General features: G+C 40.4%; 1 protein-coding gene across 2 annotated transcripts in view; it reads left to right on the top strand.

The window, feature by feature from the left end:
* Positions 1 to 17,684, top strand: part of NEGR1 (neuronal growth regulator 1) — a 460,490-nt gene that overhangs the window by 352,243 nt on the left and 90,563 nt on the right. For both annotated transcript variants that reach the window (XM_079982498.1, XM_079982497.1), the window contains exons 5-6: positions 4,986 to 5,106; positions 10,138 to 10,289. In XM_079982498.1, coding sequence (XP_079838624.1) covers positions 4,986 to 5,106; positions 10,138 to 10,289 — 273 coding nt within the window. The remainder of the gene's footprint in view (positions 1 to 4,985; positions 5,107 to 10,137; positions 10,290 to 17,684) is intronic.

The following is a 17,684-nucleotide window of genomic DNA, read 5'->3' as shown; positions in this document are numbered from 1 at the left end:
CCATTCCCATTTTAAAAAGCCCTCCCTAGACCCTGAGGTACTTGGCAATTGCTGTCGTACCTCAGCTCCCGAACGCCTTGGGAGTTGAATGTTCCGGCTCCCAAATGATCGAAAACTGGAAGTGAGTGTTCCAGTTTTCAAACTTTTTTTGGAAGCCGAATGTGCAGTGCGGCTTCCGCTATTGTTGCCTGCGCAATCGGGAACCAATCGGAAGCCACGCCTTGGTTTCCGAACTTTTCAGAAGGCGAACGGACTTCTGGAACGGATTCCGTTCAACTTCCAAGGTATGTCTGTACTGCCCTGCCACTAATGCCCACTTTTGTTGCAAGGTGCTTGAGAGGGTTGTGGCAATTTATCCACAGGCACTTCAGGAATCAAGAGGAAATGGATTGCTTGGAACTATTCCAGTCTGATTCAGGCTTGCTTTAGGCACAGAATAGCCCTTGGTTGCCCTCCTTCATGTGAAAGACAAGGGTAGTGTGACCCTGTTGCTGCTCTTGGATCTCCCTGCAGCTTTTGATACCATTGACCATGTTATCCTCTTTTCTTTGTGGGTTGGGACTTGGAGGCAATATTTTATGGTGGTTCTGCTTCTACTTGCATGGTCAGTCTAAGAAAACAGCACTGTGGAATTATGTCCCTACATCTTGGCAAGTTAGCTGCTGGGTCAGATGCAGATTTAGAAGAGCACAACCAGTTTGGTCATGTTGGGTGCAGAGCCTTTGGCACGCCACACCTATTATTTAGACTAGAACATGAGAGGCAGGGGGCATCAAATTTTGGCATTACACAGGACACTGCTGAAATTGTTGACCCAAAGGACCACCCATTGCAAGGTGCCACAAGGCACTATTTCTTCCACAATGCTAGTTAACAGCCATCAGAAGGTCTTGGGCACAGTGCACCCAACTTCATTTTTCTATTCTTCTGATTTACACAGAACAACTGGAAGTGGTCTAACCACTACCTAGTCAATCTACATCATTTGTATGTTCTTGTTCCCCACCCCCCTCTCAGAATGACTCATTGCTTCAGCATGGGTTGCCCAGTTTTCCAGCAAATCCACTCACCCCTTTTGGTGTGCCAGTGTTGCAGGACGGCAGAGGCTCCACTGGGGCCTTGACAAGGGAACCAGGGTGCATAAGCCCCCGCCATCTATCAGGAGCCGGATTCTGGCCTACATCCTGTTTTGGCTAATGGGATGCAGGCTGGGACTTGGCCTGTGCTGGGGGATGGAACCAACGGAGTGGGGAGGCCCCTGGCCATTTAAGCAGCCTGCACCTGGGGCACTACCTGTTTGGTCTTTGGCAGCTGCCTCAGAAGTGATGCTTTTTCCAGCATACAAAAGCAGTGGTGGGAGATCCATGATATTTTTGCTTCTCTTGTACTTTTTTTCAGAGAAACAGGAGCTCTGTTTCATGAAGGGGTGCTCGGCAATACAAATTTCAGCAAAAGAAGGGGAGTAGCGTATATCTGTGGTTCATACAAGACATACAAAATAACTATTTCTTAAAGTAAGGAGAGAGTTGTGTTGTAACTGGAACTTTTCTAGCACTATTTTTTAAGGGTCTTAATGAAACCAACAAACAAAAAATAACCACAAAGCAGCAGATATTCTCAGGTGTAATTTCCTCCAGAATTATTCTAAGTCTTACACATCAGTGGAAGCAACAGGGGTTTCAGATTGCTAGCCTAGTAACATTACCAATAATCTAGCCAGGAATTTAGCTACACTCCTAAAGTCATTTATACACTGGTATGTGAGTCTTTGATGACTCTCCATTAAAGTAAATAGTCAATATTAGCTCCTGCAAGCCTGCAAACAGTTCTGCATCATAAAATTCTAGTCATTTCAACCACATTTTGAAAATAGATCTATTTATGAACCACATGAACTTTTCTCTTCAAAATGCTACAGGAAGCCTGAAAACATTTTTCCCCTTCCAAAACTGGGCTTCACATGTGTGTGTGTGTGTTTTGGGGGGGGGGGGGGATCTACAAAAAGCTAGAAAATACTGGCCTATGAAGTAGCGCCACTAAAAACTTAACCATGGTCCACTGGTCCAGCATCATTTCTCCAGCACTGCTCTACATGCTTTACTGGAAGGGCATTCTACTATTTTGCAAGATAATGTTGGATATTTTAGGATGGTGAGGTGAAAAGGAGTGCCTGTACTTTCAGAAGTCATGTTAAACAGGAAACTGCAGTGAGTTGCAGCACATCTTCTGAACCTGCCTGCCCACTTACTTCTGCAAACAAATAAGTATATACCCTCCAATTATTAGAAAAATAAGAGCCCTTGTGTGCTCTTTTGCACCATCATCGCCATAGTCTTAATTATTGCTCACTTTTGTAAGAATGGTAAACACATATCCTTGGATTTAAGGTGCTGTGAATGGGGAGTAGGCATGCTATAAATGCTATATATTTATTCAAATGAGGAAAATGTGTTATTGAATTTATATTAAAATAAATGCACTGATCAACATCATCCCTATTCTGTGGGCTGAGAAATGAAAAGGCGTTGTTTTCTTTATTAAATAATTTCAAGGGGACATGGAGATGTGTGGCTGCATAATGGAGGAAAATAGGCTTTGAATCGTCTGCAGCAGCTTATTGATTTTTGAATGATTTCAGGACAAGCAGATTCCTTTTTGGAGAGTACTGTTTTAGGAGCTAAAACTTCGAAAGCACGCAGAAATGGTAGTTATATGAAGATGTATCATGCAGTTAGTTTTCATATGTGAGCTGTTGTTTTTAATAGAAATGGAACCTATGGTAAAATGGTAGGTGGGGGAGAAAGTTATCCTTTACTACCTCAAAAATAAACATATGAATCAGTCATTATATGAAATTTGTCAATATCTTTCTAATTAAAATTCTTTCATTAGGGTGTATGGTTTATTCATACTGTGTCATCAATGCGTCTTGGAAACCTTTTTCTTTATCTAGTTATTACACTGATATCCTCCTACCTTTCCTCTGAGAAGCTTGGCTTACATAGGTGCCTTCTTTTCCATTTTATCCTCACAGCAACCCTATAAAGTAGGTTTGGTTGAGGGATGATGAGTGGCACAAGGTCAGCCAATGAACTTTGTGGCTGAGCAGGGATTGGAACTTGGGTCTCCCTCGTCCTAATCCAGCACTCTAACCACTACACCCCACTGTCTATGCTGTTCAAACTCACTAACATAGGAGCCAACTCCTAGGGGCCAATGTCCCTTCGCCCCCCCCCCAAGTTGATGGATGTTGCCATTCAAATGGTGTGTGTGTGCCGTATCATGTGATCAATTATGTGGGGCGGGGCTTACCTGCCTCCCCCCCCCCCAATATTTTGTTCAATTTGGCACCCCTGCTCACTAGATACTTTGGAAAAGAGAAGTAGTTAGATCCTGCAGTCTTGAATTGTGCACACGGCACTTGGGTTATCAAAGTGTATTTTGGGTTGTCTCCAGGCTATTCAATAAACAAAGTTGTTCTACATGTCTCCCTGAAAGGGAAATATCTCTTATCGGCATATCAATCGGTTACATGCACACTGCAATACTTGGTCATGTTCAGCAGTTTGTTTGTTTTTTAATATTCCATTTATATCTTGCCTGCCTTCCACCATGGAACCCAAGATGGTGTACATGTATTTTCCAGGCAGTCACTCATCCAAGCCCTGGCCAGACCCAGACCTGCTTAGCTTCAGTAAGGCGGAGCTCTCATGTGCCTTCAAACTGTATCATGGGGCACAGTAGCTTGTATCTTTCCACTGATAATCAGTAGTAATGTTGGACTATTGCGGAAAGCACTTAATGCCAGCCTCCAATGTTTCTAAGAATTGCTTGGGCACATTAAAAATCCTCCTACTTATATACTTTAAAGAATCTGAACATGATTTACTTGCTGTTGTTCCACTAGACATATAAAAACCATAGAGACACTGACCAGGCTTCTTGATGAATCCCCTCTTTAATACAGCTCTTCTTCTTTGGGAATAGTTGGTATCATAAAAGATTATAGCCTCTTTACATGACAAGCAGAAGGATGGGTGTGATTATGGAAGAAAGAGAATGATGAGGAGTCATAAGTTCACACATCTACAATAACATTATATCAACGGGAATGTAGCCTGGAAAAATGAATTTGCATTTATAAGTTGAGTCCTGCTTAGATAGTACACATACATTATATTTTAAACAGAAATTATAAAATAAATTATGGGAGAGAGACTGGTCATTGCTTATGCTTCCTGGTATTCATTGGGAAATGTATTTCCCTAAACATGGATTTTAAAAATCTTAGAACATTTTTTCTAACTGTTGCAAGTAAATGAACATAGTGGAGCTTACTGTATTCCAGTGGTGGCCAAGCTTGGCCCTCCAGCTGTTTTGGGACTACAATTCCCATTATCCCTGACCACTGGTCCTGTTAGCTAGGGGTGATGGGAATTGTAGTCCCAAAACAGCTGGAGGGCCAAATTTGGCCATCACTGCTGTATTCACTCAACTGCACCTTTTTGGGGCAAATTACGTCATTAGATTTGATAGTGCCACCAAATACTTTTTTGGTTTCAAGGTTTTGAAAATTGAGGAGTGCATTAGATTTGATGGCACATTAGATACACAGAAATATGGCAATTTGTTTAAGAATGTGGAAGGATCATAGCTTAGTGGTAGAATAGACTGTGATGAGCTGGATTGACCAATGCTATGGCTTTATCTAAGCAGCGTAAGCAGCGTTTTGACAGCAGGGTGGGCTTGCGCTGTTCACCTGACATCATTCTGGGATGGTGAGGTGGAAGGGTGAAGTGGCAGTGAATAGAACATGACTATGTGAAGTGTTTTCGATTATTTAGTACTATTTCAATTTAAATTATTTTGGGATGATACCGCCCACTTGAGCAACAAGGAAATGAAATGTAACACGGATCAACATGTTTTACATGGCTTTGTGACGAGTGCAACTTTCAATAACAAATATTTATGTTTCCTTGTAGTTGCCCCAACAATTCAGGAAATAAAATCGAGTGGAGTGACGCTTGGAGGGAGTGGATTCATAAGATGCGAAAGTGCGGGTGTTCCTTCCCCAGCTTTTGAATGGTTCAGAGGTGAAAGGAAGTAAGTTTGAGTGCCAAACCTGCTTTCATTCTTACATGTGCTCTAGGATCTGTATATTACGTGGGCAATGAATCCGAATTTGGCTCCTCACAGGAAGCAGTCAGTCACTTGCCTGCATTGCTGATATCATCCAATTATGCCACCACAAATATCATAGGTATCTGGTATACAGTGGAGCGCTGCTGTAATGCAGGTAAAGGAACCCACAGAGGTTGGTTATCTTAGACTCTGTTAGGATTAGCAAGAGAAAGATTGTAAAGTAACTTGCATACTTGGACATTCTACATAAATAGAATATTTATGATCAGCACAGCATCTGGTTAAGCACAACTATATTCTTCTTGCAAATTAGGCATCATGAACGAGACAACAAAAAAGCTTGAATCTAAAATATTATTTCCATTAAAACCCATGAAACAAGCAAAATGTACATTTCAAATAGCCTAATAAAGACTACAACTGTTATAATGGTCTAATATATTATAATATCATTAATGTATTCAAATATGAGCCTAAATATAGATATTTTTCAGGGCTGAAGCTGATTCGTGCTGTTCTCCAGCTTGGTCTTTCCCATTGTCTCTGAAGGACGAGTTAAATCTTGTAGTGCCGTAATTCCTCTGTGTAAATAACACACGCACATGCACAGAACATAAATGCTGCCTGCTTATGTTTTTCCTCTCTGCAAAGTGGCTGGTGTGTGCGTGTGTGTGCTGGGGATGGGGGTGGTGAGGAGATAAACTGAAATTCCAAAAATAAAGGATGACATTTTAGAAAGGGGAGTTTGACTTTCTGTGCATTTTCTTCCTCATGTGTTCCATATAGAAAACATACACTTTTAACTTAGAGGTTGATCAAGTATAATTAGGTAATTTTATATTGGGATATGTTCCTCTGGGTACAGTGGGGATGCAGAAGGCAGGTTTCAAAATTCCCTGTGAGTACATCGTGACCTTGAGGTGACCAAAAGGTATGCATTAAAACAGACTCAGCAAACTTAAATTTGGATTATACCACCAGACTGCAGCTGGCTGAAGAAGGTTCATATCTGAATTCCATGTCTTTAGAAAGCTCACTGAACGTTAAAAAAAAAAAAGTAACATGTAAGGGAGAAAGCTTAAGTAAACCATAGTCTCAATACGGTGTAGATCAATTCTATGATATGGAGTAAATCAGCCTTAAATTCCCTGTGATAATTCCAATGATATTTGATATTTCTAGTGCTTCTATGTTAATTAGCCCTTAGAAGCAATTACCATAGCCCTTAATCAGTAGCATTTTCAAACAAGGCAGCCTTGTATCGGGAAGCTTTTAATGTCTGACATTTTATTATGTTTTTGTATTGGAGCTCCCCCCCCCCCCCCAGTGGCTGGAGAAGCCCAGCCAGATGGGCAGAGGTAATAATAATAATAATAATAATAATAATAATAATAATAAATTCTACTGTTTTAAAAGCTGTTTTTATTGCTATTTTAATATTATACTATTTTATGTAAACAGCTTAGAGATTTTTTGAATAAGTAGTATATAAAACTTTTGTGAAATAAAAAGTAATAAAAAGGATCCTAATCAAGTAGCATCAGTATTCAATATTCACAATTATGTTTGTCTCATCATTACTCATTGCTTACTCTTAAGTACTTCTGAATGCTTAATTTACACTTTAGCATTCGTGAATGAATCATCTTAATATGAATTGCTTTTAGACTTCGGTATACTTGTTAATATATTTATTTTTTCTTGGTTTGCTGCTGTACCACAGTAGTGAAAAGAAACTGAGAGTTTCCATCCCTTTTGTCAAAATGAATTAAACAGCTTCAAACACTTGAAAATTACGCAAGTGAAGTTGAATTCTCAAAGTAAATCACTTAGAAAAAAAGTAGATTAAACAAAGGTGAGGTTTCTAGAGATAATTATTCAAACCTATAATTCCTAAATGTTCATGTTTGCTCAATGCAGCAATAACTCATGCTTCAGGGTTTTGAAAAGGACTATTTGTTTCCTACTAGTGTGTTGTCTACTGCTTTGAGATGACTAAACCAAATGCTATTTTATATGCAGGGCTGTGTACTTATTAAATAAAAAACAGGAGCATTAATGTAATGTAAAATATTAAATCATCAATATGCAGCTATACTATTAATAATGATAGATATGCATTTTGTGGCTGAATGCTGGGGAGGGAATTGTACCTCTCTCCCAGATTTATGATGTGCTGCCTCAATATATCAAAATTAAATGGTAACTTGTTGATATAGGCAAGAGTTCTGCTTTCAGGATGAAATATAAGCAATTCCCCGAGTAATCAAGCATAGCTAAGTATTTTCACATTTAACTATGCCTATCCAACTTCTGAATGTGGTTACATATGTCCTGAAAATAAATGAGTCCAAGAGAAAAATATTTTTCAAATTATCCACAGTGTTTACCAATTGCTCCTTCATCTATTTCTGGAAATTCCTATGCCAAGAAGTCTCAACCTTTGGTCATATGAAGACTCTAAATGTCACTTTTCTGACTGATGGAGTCTTCCTAAATTTGGCTTTAAAAAGAGCTAAGCGAAATTGGCCACCCAAAATTCTTCACACTGCTCAACAAGTGGCAAAATTGACACAACAGCTTGTTGGGAGGAGGGCCCAAAAGACTCAGGTGTGGTTTCATTAGCTGTGGCATAGCTTCTTTCTTCCCCCATCCAAATATTTTGTGGCCACTGAAAGCAGCATACCAGAACTTTTCTATTGACCATCCAACCACCATTTTGCATCTCCCACAATGCATTGGATGTAGTGTAATTTCAGGGCATTGTGGGAAGAATTGGCAGAGAATATTCAGACCTTTTTTTGGAAAAATGGCAGTCCTTTTCAAGTCTAAAAAACAAAATTTTCATTAAAAAAAATCTCTTCAGATATTTTTTCTTTCTGAGAAATAGGGATCGCTGAGTTGATAGAGTTCACCCTTCTTCTAATAAGTCCAGGGTGGAACTAATAAAGGAGTAAAGGAAATCTTCTCGATCAATCCAAGATGGAGCAGCATGTCTGTTACATGAAGCTTTCTCCTTTGCTGGAAATCTCTTCCACCTCAGTATGCGGACCCAAACTTTGGACACTCGTGCTATGCATTGATCTGTTGAGTGGAAGATTGGCCTCTCTGTTCCGGTCCACAGCTTTCTGTACACAAAATTTTCTGCAGCACTGGGGGCACCTTTCTAGAGAGCTACTTGCCTGCTAAACTTATTTGTATTTCCAGTCTGATACAAGCAATCTTCTGCAAGGATAGGAAAGGGGGGGAAGAGGGGAAATAAGCACAGTCACTAAAGCAGAAAGTTACATTAAAGAAAATACTGCTTCCCTTTTGCGTAGCAAGTGATAGGAAGGAGCAACTTTGATTCTTTATCGTTTTAAAGAAGTGAATCTGCAAAATTTCCCTATAGTAAAACAGAAAGGGGCGAGTGAGCTTTCTATGGATAATATATGTGCTCTTGATGAAAAGAGAGAGTACAATCTCTTTAGAATGCAATACTACATTCACTTGGCTTGAATGAAAAAAAACTATGCTGTGAGACTTACCTTTAAATAAACACACATAAGGCTGAGGTCTAGTCGCAGTACATACCATATACTGCTGTGCAGGGATTAATATACTTCTGCTGGGATTAAAATGTACCTGGCTGCTTCCTGACCTTCTTAAATGGGCTTTTGCTTTTCATAAGCTGCTCATTTAGTGTGAAAAAGTGAGCAATTCATAGGACTAAGGAAAAGCCATTATGATGTGCAAAAATCCATTATGATGTGTAGTCGATGACAAAAAAAGATGGTGGATCATTTGCATTTACCAGGTCTGTTTTTAAGAAGTAATGGTGTTATATTAGATGTGTATTTCAAGATCATTTGATGGGTGCACACCAATTGATTCAGATGGCTATTGGTAGGAGGAATAAAAAGAAATGGGAGGAAAGGAAAGGGCTTACAAGAGCAGTGGTGGAGAGAGAACTTAGCACCAATACTGGCAATAGTGCTGGTGTAGGGAGTCAAGCCAAATGTCTGGAATCAGTGCAGTCTAAAATAATATGCAAACATGCTGTTCTTTGGAGAGGAGAGCAACATTTTGCATATGCAGAAGTAGCATTTGGGCTCGGGCGAGTGCTATTGATGTGTGTAAAACGGAACAAAGTTTAACTAAACCAAGCAGGTAATAGGAGACTTTCCTGATGGTGCAGGGGTTTGTGTTGAGAGCATCATAAGCGAATCAACAAATAAATGTTCAGTGGACATACGGGTTCAGTTCCCAAAGCTGCCATAGACTTGCATGGCTCTTACAATGGTTCTTAGGGTTACTGATCATATGCAAAGAGTCCATGTGGGCTGTATGCAGGCATTTAGCTGAATGCAGCTATACAATCCCAGTCTTCCTTTACACACACATCCATTGCAACAAGGGCTTCTGAGAGTTCTTAATTTCTAAATCATCATCTTGATGAACTGGAACAAATTTTTAGTCGTAAGACTATTGGTATCAGTCCTGCTTTGCTTTGGAATACAAGTTCACCTGAAGCCCTTTGACCTGTCCTGTCTCCTGTTGGTGCCAGTATTCCTTACTCCCTTTGTAATGCCCAAGGAAAGCAAGAAGAGCCTTTCCTTACTCAGAGCTCTTGGGCCTAAGTCGTTTGCCAGCTTTTCTCTTGATTGCCCATGAAATGCTCCCTGAACTGAGCATCTCTTTCCAGACTATTTACCTATGGCGTTTCCCCCATACCACCTTCACTACTCACAACTGGGCTTGCCCCCTGTCAATTGGTAGGGAAAGGAAAGGTACCTTTAATCTATTTTTGAGCAAAAATGGAAAGCCCTTTGCTGTGGCAAACACCATCATATACCCAATATGGCATCACTGCCATTCCTTGTCCATGTTATCTCATTCACTCCTCCATCCCAATCAGGTAAAAACTATTGTTTTCCATCCACATGAGAGAAAAATGCAAAATATATTTGCCTATGCCTTCTAATTTAATATTTCCCTTTTCCTCCCTTCTAGACTGATCAATGGACAACAAGGGATTACTATTAAAAGCTATAGTTCAAGATCATTTTTAAATTTCAACAATGTGACGGAGGATCATTTTGGAAACTACACATGTGTCGCTGCCAACAAACTAGGCACAACCAATGCCAGCCTGCTTCTTAACCGTAAGTCAAAAAAAGATGGTGGAAAGTATTCTTGCTTAGGCTTTTTCTTTTACCCTCTCTGCCCTGAAGAGGTCCACCTGCTTCATGATCTCTTGAGAAGTATTGTTGACTCCCACATTTTTCTCTGAACAATTTCACATGCATTTCATTTGGTGGTAGATCTGGGTTGAAGTGACCCAGGATACAACAAGTCTGTTTCGTGATTGTTTGGCTTCATTTGGTTCAAGCAGAGTACAAGAACATTGTACCTGGGCTGACATGGGCAGGAGGAATCTCAGTCTTAGGGCTGGATCATACAAGGCCTGGTAGGTGAGTTGTGCTTTTGCTGAGTATGGTTAAGACAAGTGCCACCATGTTTCATGAAAAAGTCTTACTTTGGAGTTCACCATACATGCCAACCAGTAGTGAATTTTGTAGGCAAAGGTCGGCCAGTTTCATGAAGTGCTTTGCAAAGCACAAGTTCAGGGCACATGAAAAAGCAAATGAAAGTTTTAATACTTTGAGTAGGCCTCAGTGTCTGCCATCAGTTCCTACTTAAGATTAATTCATTTCCTGAAAGACTATTTGTTTGATGTGTGTTACTTGCAGGTCCTAATGTTCTTTCATGTGTGTTCTGTTTCTGACACCTGTCGCATGTATGGGATATATCCCAAGGTATGAGAGGAAGTTTCTGGCTTGTACATCATTCTCTAATGTAGGACGCTGAATATGAACTTACTGGGGTTCCTACGCAAATAGGCTATGATAGTTTGCAGCCGTCTCATGAGCTCAGGTGAACAATTGTGACATATACAATTAAGAAGCAAGTTCAATATACTAATGAGATTGCCACAAGGTTTTGCCTACAGGAATGAACTATTTATTTGGGTATGTGTGTTCTGGGAGCTGTAGAAGTTTGCCATATCATACGCCATGCATAATTCTTTTAGAATTCAATTAGCTGACAATGAGCAATTCACTGACATATTTTATCGAGTGTTACAATAAATAGAATCTGACAAAAAATATTGCTCACTATTTTTTTTTAAAAAAATAGACTTTGATTTCTTAATTAAAATGTTCATGAATAAATAAAGAGCTGGTGATACATTAGGAAGATACAAGAAATAATTGAGTGTCTGGAATGGAGTAATTAGAAAAGCTGCCAATACTGACTGAGGATATGGAGCCCCTGTTGGCCAGCTATCTTCATTCCCCTGCAGGATTGCAATTGGTGTGTGAAGACACAGCGATTTTATCATGGTTCTGTAACAAAGCCTTACTATAGCATTGGAGCAACTGATTCTATAAATGTAGAAGACAACACACCTCCGCTTTTGCAAAATTCCCACTATTGCAGAATCCTTGCTAATTAACTTTATATTTGTGTCCCTTGAAAAGGATTTGGATATGTATGGAAGACTTCTAGTGATGGCAGTTTTTTTCAACTTTAGGTGCTAAAGTAGTGGAGGTAATGTGATCCCAGGGCTGCTTGCAGTGTTTAACCACTTTCATGGTGAAAAATGTAAATGAGCAAGATTGATTTACAAGCCGTATGTTTAGGAATGCCAACTTGTTTGTATGTTTGACTTGAAACTTAGACTTGGACGCAAGGAGCATGGCCAGGATTTTGGTTGGAGGGGGCAGGCCTTTTGTTGCGGTGGGGGGCAGAACCTCAGCTTCCTATGTACTTTTATTGATTTAGTTTGCAGCCCCCCGCCCCCTTGGCTACACCCATGCTCAGATACAAGTTGCTTTGAACTTACAATTCATTTCATAGCAGTGAAACATGGGTGCATTGCTTAGAGTGGGCAGAGTAACAGGAAAAGTGTGCTTCAGTTGCCAACCATTTTGACCCATGGTGACATCTGCAAACCAGAGAAACTGTCATGGTCACCACACATAGAAGTAACTAAGCACACACCACAATCTTTTCTATTGGCTATAGCAGAATGCTTCTTTCAAGCCTCATACCATTGGGAGGCACTATGGTCACCAGGAAAAGCTTCTATGGGCAAATGTCCACTAACAGATTCCATGTTGGGGACCCCTTATCTATACTGTAGTACTGGTTTGTTCAGGGGCACCATAATGCCCCTTCATGAAGAAACATATTTGTTTTGGAAATATGTTCAGAAAGACTTCTGAGAAATACTCATTCTTGTGTTTGCTTAAATAGCAATGTACAGTACTACAGACTGCTATGCTTACATTGTGTAGTCTTGTAACATTAAGTATTTGTCACAGATAAGAATAATGATGAATTAGAAGTCAAGAGTTGGTGTTATTGCTGTAATGATGCACTCTTTTGTCTTATTGGTCACTGTCAGGGGCTCAGGAGCAGAGGCACAGGGAAGAGAGGAGATGGAGAGCGAAGGGGAAGAATCCGAGGGGAGCGTAGGAGAAGAGGACAGTGGACCGAGGGATTCCATGAGCCTCTCCAGTGAATCGGAAGATTCACAGAAGGGGGCGCCAGGGGCCAGGGGTAGGGGGTTCCCAAGGGGAACGCCCCAGGAGCAAGGGGGCAGCAGGGACTCCCAGAGCAGTAGCTGGAAATCAGGACCAGCTTCCCCACCAGAGCAGAGTGGGGGGGAAGAGTCCCAAGGATCGGGGCCAGTGCATTCCCCACCAGGGAGAGAAGATAAGGCAGGGCTGACCACGCCTCCATCAGAAAGTCGGACAACGGAGGAGAGGTCAGATCCGGCCAGTGTCCCGGAAGAGGGAAGCAGTGACCGAAGTAGTGTAACGGTTAGGAGAAAGGTCACTGGGTTGGTGCGAGAGGCAAGTTCAAATGTACAGGAGCGCAGGACAGCAGAGAATGAGGATTGGGAACCGGGTCCTAAAGCCCGCCGGAGGCAGGGGGAGGAGCTAAGCGACTCAGCATCGGAAGAGTCCAGAAAGGGCAATGCCCCAGCGGGCAGGAGGACCCAGAGGAGGAGAGAGCAGCGTAAAAGGTGGAGCAGGGCTAGGATCTTAAACTGGTGTCATAGGGGAGGAGACTCAGACGGGACTTCGCCGATCTAGGGTTTAAGACGTAGGGCTGCACGCTGTGGCTTTGAAATGGAAACTGAACTTCAATAAAGACTTTTGTACATTACTACAGCCTAGCGTTGGTCCTCTGTGAGCTGGGACCTAGAGGCAGCTCTGACAGTCACACAACCCTTTTACAACTTACCTTGAATTGTTTGTTGAACACTTGTTTCTCTATGGAACTGAGAAAAAGACAACAGCTTTGCTATTGTTCATATACCCACACACAAAAATGTGAGAAAGGTGAATCAAGAGCCCTTGTTTAGCTAACCAACTTCTGATTCAAGAGTTTTAGTTGAAGTATGGTTAGTTCAGGATAAGTAACCAAGTGAATATATTAAAACAAAACCAGTCTATACTTACCTATAGGAGTATCTAAACATAGTAGAGAATGGATGGATTTGATTGTGCTCACATTTAAAGGTGAACCTACCTAGTCTTCACTTTCTGAAGCAATACACAAACTGATATAAAACTACTCTTTAAAATTCACACTTCTCTGAATTTTGCAATGCAGGTCTCCAGCCAGGTAATGTGTACACATACTAGGGCAAAGTGTAAGTATAAATGCACCTGTTAGTGAAAATAACATTCAAAAGTGCATTATATTAAATCTCCAAGTGGTGCACAGGGCACCCAATATAATAATTCTGAAAATGAGTAAAAACTATAAAATAAGAATGGAATTTAAAAGCCTGCTTAAATAAAAAAAAGTATTCAGTAAGCAGCAGAAATTCAACAGTGGGCCTTTTTGATGTCAACTAGAAGGGAATTCCATAACATTAGGCCCACAGTTCTTAACACACAGCTCCTTGTGAATATGAGTTGTCTGTCTGAGCCATAAGAAACCACAAACCATGACTCACCTGAAAGCCTCAGGGATTGGACTGGTGAATGAGGACTTTTTATTAAAATAAAATAAAATCAGAAACAGATATGTAAATGTGGAGAACTGAATTTAAGATTGGAAAATTAGAGAAACTGAAATTGACAGATTCACCCATCCCTATTAAATAGTTAACATGAGCCTGCCTGGTTTTGTAATAATCACCCTGGGATCAGGGGTGTATAAAAGCACACAGATCTTTGTTAAGAAATACTACTGCATATTTTTAAGGTTTTGTTCCCCTGCAAAAGAGGCTTTTTCTTCCCCATTTCTCCCTCAGGCTTTGATATCCCTTATTATTATTGCAGGGTGGTCAAGGGTGCTGTGTGTGCTTTCCTTTACAGTAAACACTCTAGCATTCTGCAGGCTCTCTAGCTGCCTCCACTTCCTGATATGAAAAAGCACAGTGGGAGGGGTTATCTCATGATGTCTTCCCCTGGGATTTAAGTAAAGTGAAAGCACCTGGGAAGGCTGCAGACTACAGACCACTGGTGAGATGACCTGCAGAATGAACATTCCACAAACATTCCTCAGCCACCTCATAAATAAGGTAAGCACAGGAACAACAACAACAACAAACCCTGCATCTCACCCACAAGAATTTCACCAAACTTGTCTTTCCCCTTTGATAATTTCAGTTTCCTTTCTCATTCATTGTTGGAGAAAGGTTCACAAAAAAAATGAGAGACAATTTTCAGTATAGCAGTAGTATAAGAAGTTGATAAATGAGGGAGGTGATCATAACAATAATTGTTTCAAAGAAGTTATAGTGCTGAGGTGTAGAAGTGCCACTGGGGTGGGTGGATGGAACTCAAGTCTAGCTACTCAGTAATGTAATTGTTTGAAGCTAAACAGGTGTGTCCCCGATTATTTCCTAAATGAGAGATCACCACATGTATGCTATGCAAATAATACTACGAATGGAATTGCTGAAGCCAGCACAAATGAGAATTTCTTTAAGGCGATGGGGATCTAGATGGCAGAATAGATTTTGTGAAATCTTTCTTCAACCTTTCCAGCTAATCAGTGCCTTGTGAATTTTGTGACCACATTGCCAAGAGCACTGGGGCACAACTTGTGGCTGAATAAACAACCTATCATCAGTAGACATGAAAAATGAAGCATCTCCCGATATCAAGGATAATATAGCAAGTCACAGAATTTTAATTATTTGTGATTAATCTTTCTTCTAGTCTATTCCAACAATATTAGTTCTGAAGTATATATTATTAATAATTTGCTTCCAATACATACTGGAAGCTTTCTGAGATAACACTGTCACTGTGTGGGTGTGTATACTGTATAGTCCCATCCTGCCATCTAGGGGCCCACCTTAAGCATTTTGCATTATTTACTTGGCAGGTTTTTGCACAGAGCTTCCTCTGCTTAGAAAGAGGAAAAATGAAGTCTTTGCTATAAGTAAAAGCATGCATTTTATGATTCATTAAACCCATTTTCCCAAAGGAACAAGCAGTCTTACCATATGTACCCGAGATGAAAGGGCCCATTTGCAGAGGAGCTAAGACACAGAAACAATGAAAAAGGAGTTAAGCGTATTTAAATATGCAAACCCTGCTTCTGAATTAGCACAGTGTTGAGTTGAAACAAACAAACAAAATTCCTATTCCTTGAAAACAAATCTGGAGACTGCCAGAAAACAGGGACTAACTCTGCCTTGCATAATTTTTACTTATTTTCAAACCACAGAAGCAAGGGAGCAATATTGCTGCTAAATATTCCTAAACAAAGCTGCAAATTCTGTGTGGAAAAAGCAAGTGAAATACCCACATATATTAAAATGTGTGTATTCAGAAACCTCATGTACCCAAGGAAAAAAAGTGCTAAGTAGGCTTACGATGCAGACCATATATTTGAATATTTCTGTTTACATTTCATCTGCACTTCATGGAAATTAATCACAGGTAAATATGCACTGGTTTGATTTGGGTCCAACGAGGCCTCAGTGTGAGCTCAAAGCACTACTGCTCACTCAAAGCTGTGTCTCCAGATCCCATTGATTCTACCTGCAGCCTACTCCCCATTGAACAAAATTCAGGTGGCTCATCCAGTAGGTCAGAGGGAACCACTCCACTGATGTACCCATGCAGCACAACCTCACTGCCATGCCTCACCCCTACTGGTAAATGGCAATGCTGCTGCTGCTGCTGCTGCTGCTTGGAGGCTATAGCTGTGGCTCGACCTCACCAGGTGATCCACTCTTACTTCCAGAGCAGCTTATCAGGAGGCTGTGTGGAAGGGAGGGGCAGGTAATGGCTGAGTAATCTGCCCCCAGAAAATAGGAACTGGGACTCCAAAAATCACTTTGATTCTACCTACAAGCAACAGTCATCTAAGTTGTAATCAATTCAAAACAACTAGGAATAACAGGCTGGTTTTGCAGAATTTATGGAAGTGTCACTGTGAATGCTTTAAGAAGCTACTTCTAAGCCACCATGCTAGAACTCAAGGTCACCATCTGTGTCTTATTGAAAGAAATCATAAGATGTTTGATCATAGTTTGAGTACTGCTACCATTTATCACCAACAGCTTTAATTTTTTACTTATTCTTAATTGTTCAACATTTATGGTTTAGATTTAAGATTATAGTCTTGGATCCGGTGTTACATTGGTCATTCTGAAATAAGTGAGGCAATTTAGTCACTGCATGACATGAGTTCCGCTGATTTCAATAAGAAAAAAACGCAGCTAGTCCCATGCACAATTATTGAAGACAAAACAGATTGTACTCTATTGGACTTAGGCAATCTTTTTATTATTAGTTATTAAATTTATAGTTAGTTATTGAATTTATATTCCGCCTCAGGGCAGTTCACAGAAGCTCCTGGAGCTCCTGCCAGTGCAATCGCAATCTACCAATCCTTTCGCCATCTTGCCCCTCCCTTCTCTCTCCCAGTATGCAGGAGTGACATGGGCAGCACAAGGTTGAGTGAGTGCCAACCCTCCTCCATTCCAGTTCCCACTTCTGATTGCACTGTAACAAAGAAAAAAAAGATACAAATGTTCATGATTGCAGCAAATAGGTACTTAGACTATAAACTTGCTTTGAAATCATTATTTTGCTATTTTATATCTTTTTTTAAAAAGAAAGCATTGGTGAAGCCATTCTGTGCCCTGCATGATAGCTTTTTAGCCCTTCACTTTAAGAATAAAATAAAATTGAGAACTACTGCCTTCCTGTCAAGCAAAGAGAATTATGCATCATAATATTTTAAAGGGGACTCAGCTGCATATACAAAAGCTTCTATCATCGCTTAATGTCGTTAAGCAGCTGTCACAGATTCATCTTAGCGATGAATTAAGTGATCTGTTTGTATACCTATCATATGTTTTCAGCTCTTTGGGGATGAAAGGTGCCATAGAAATGTTGAGAGATGGTAATAAGGATGGTGAAATGTAAATACCATGTTGTCTTGAACATCTGCTTTAGTGGCAGAAGAAGGAAATAGATAACAGCATATTTACGTCATGTTAATTCAGT

The sequence above is a fragment of the Podarcis cretensis genome, assembly GCF_951804945.1.
Source record: "Podarcis cretensis genome assembly, chromosome: 6".
NCBI lineage: Eukaryota > Metazoa > Chordata > Lepidosauria > Squamata > Lacertidae > Podarcis > Podarcis cretensis.
Note: the sequence above shows the minus strand (reverse complement) of the source record. Positions and strands in the feature narration are given on the sequence as shown.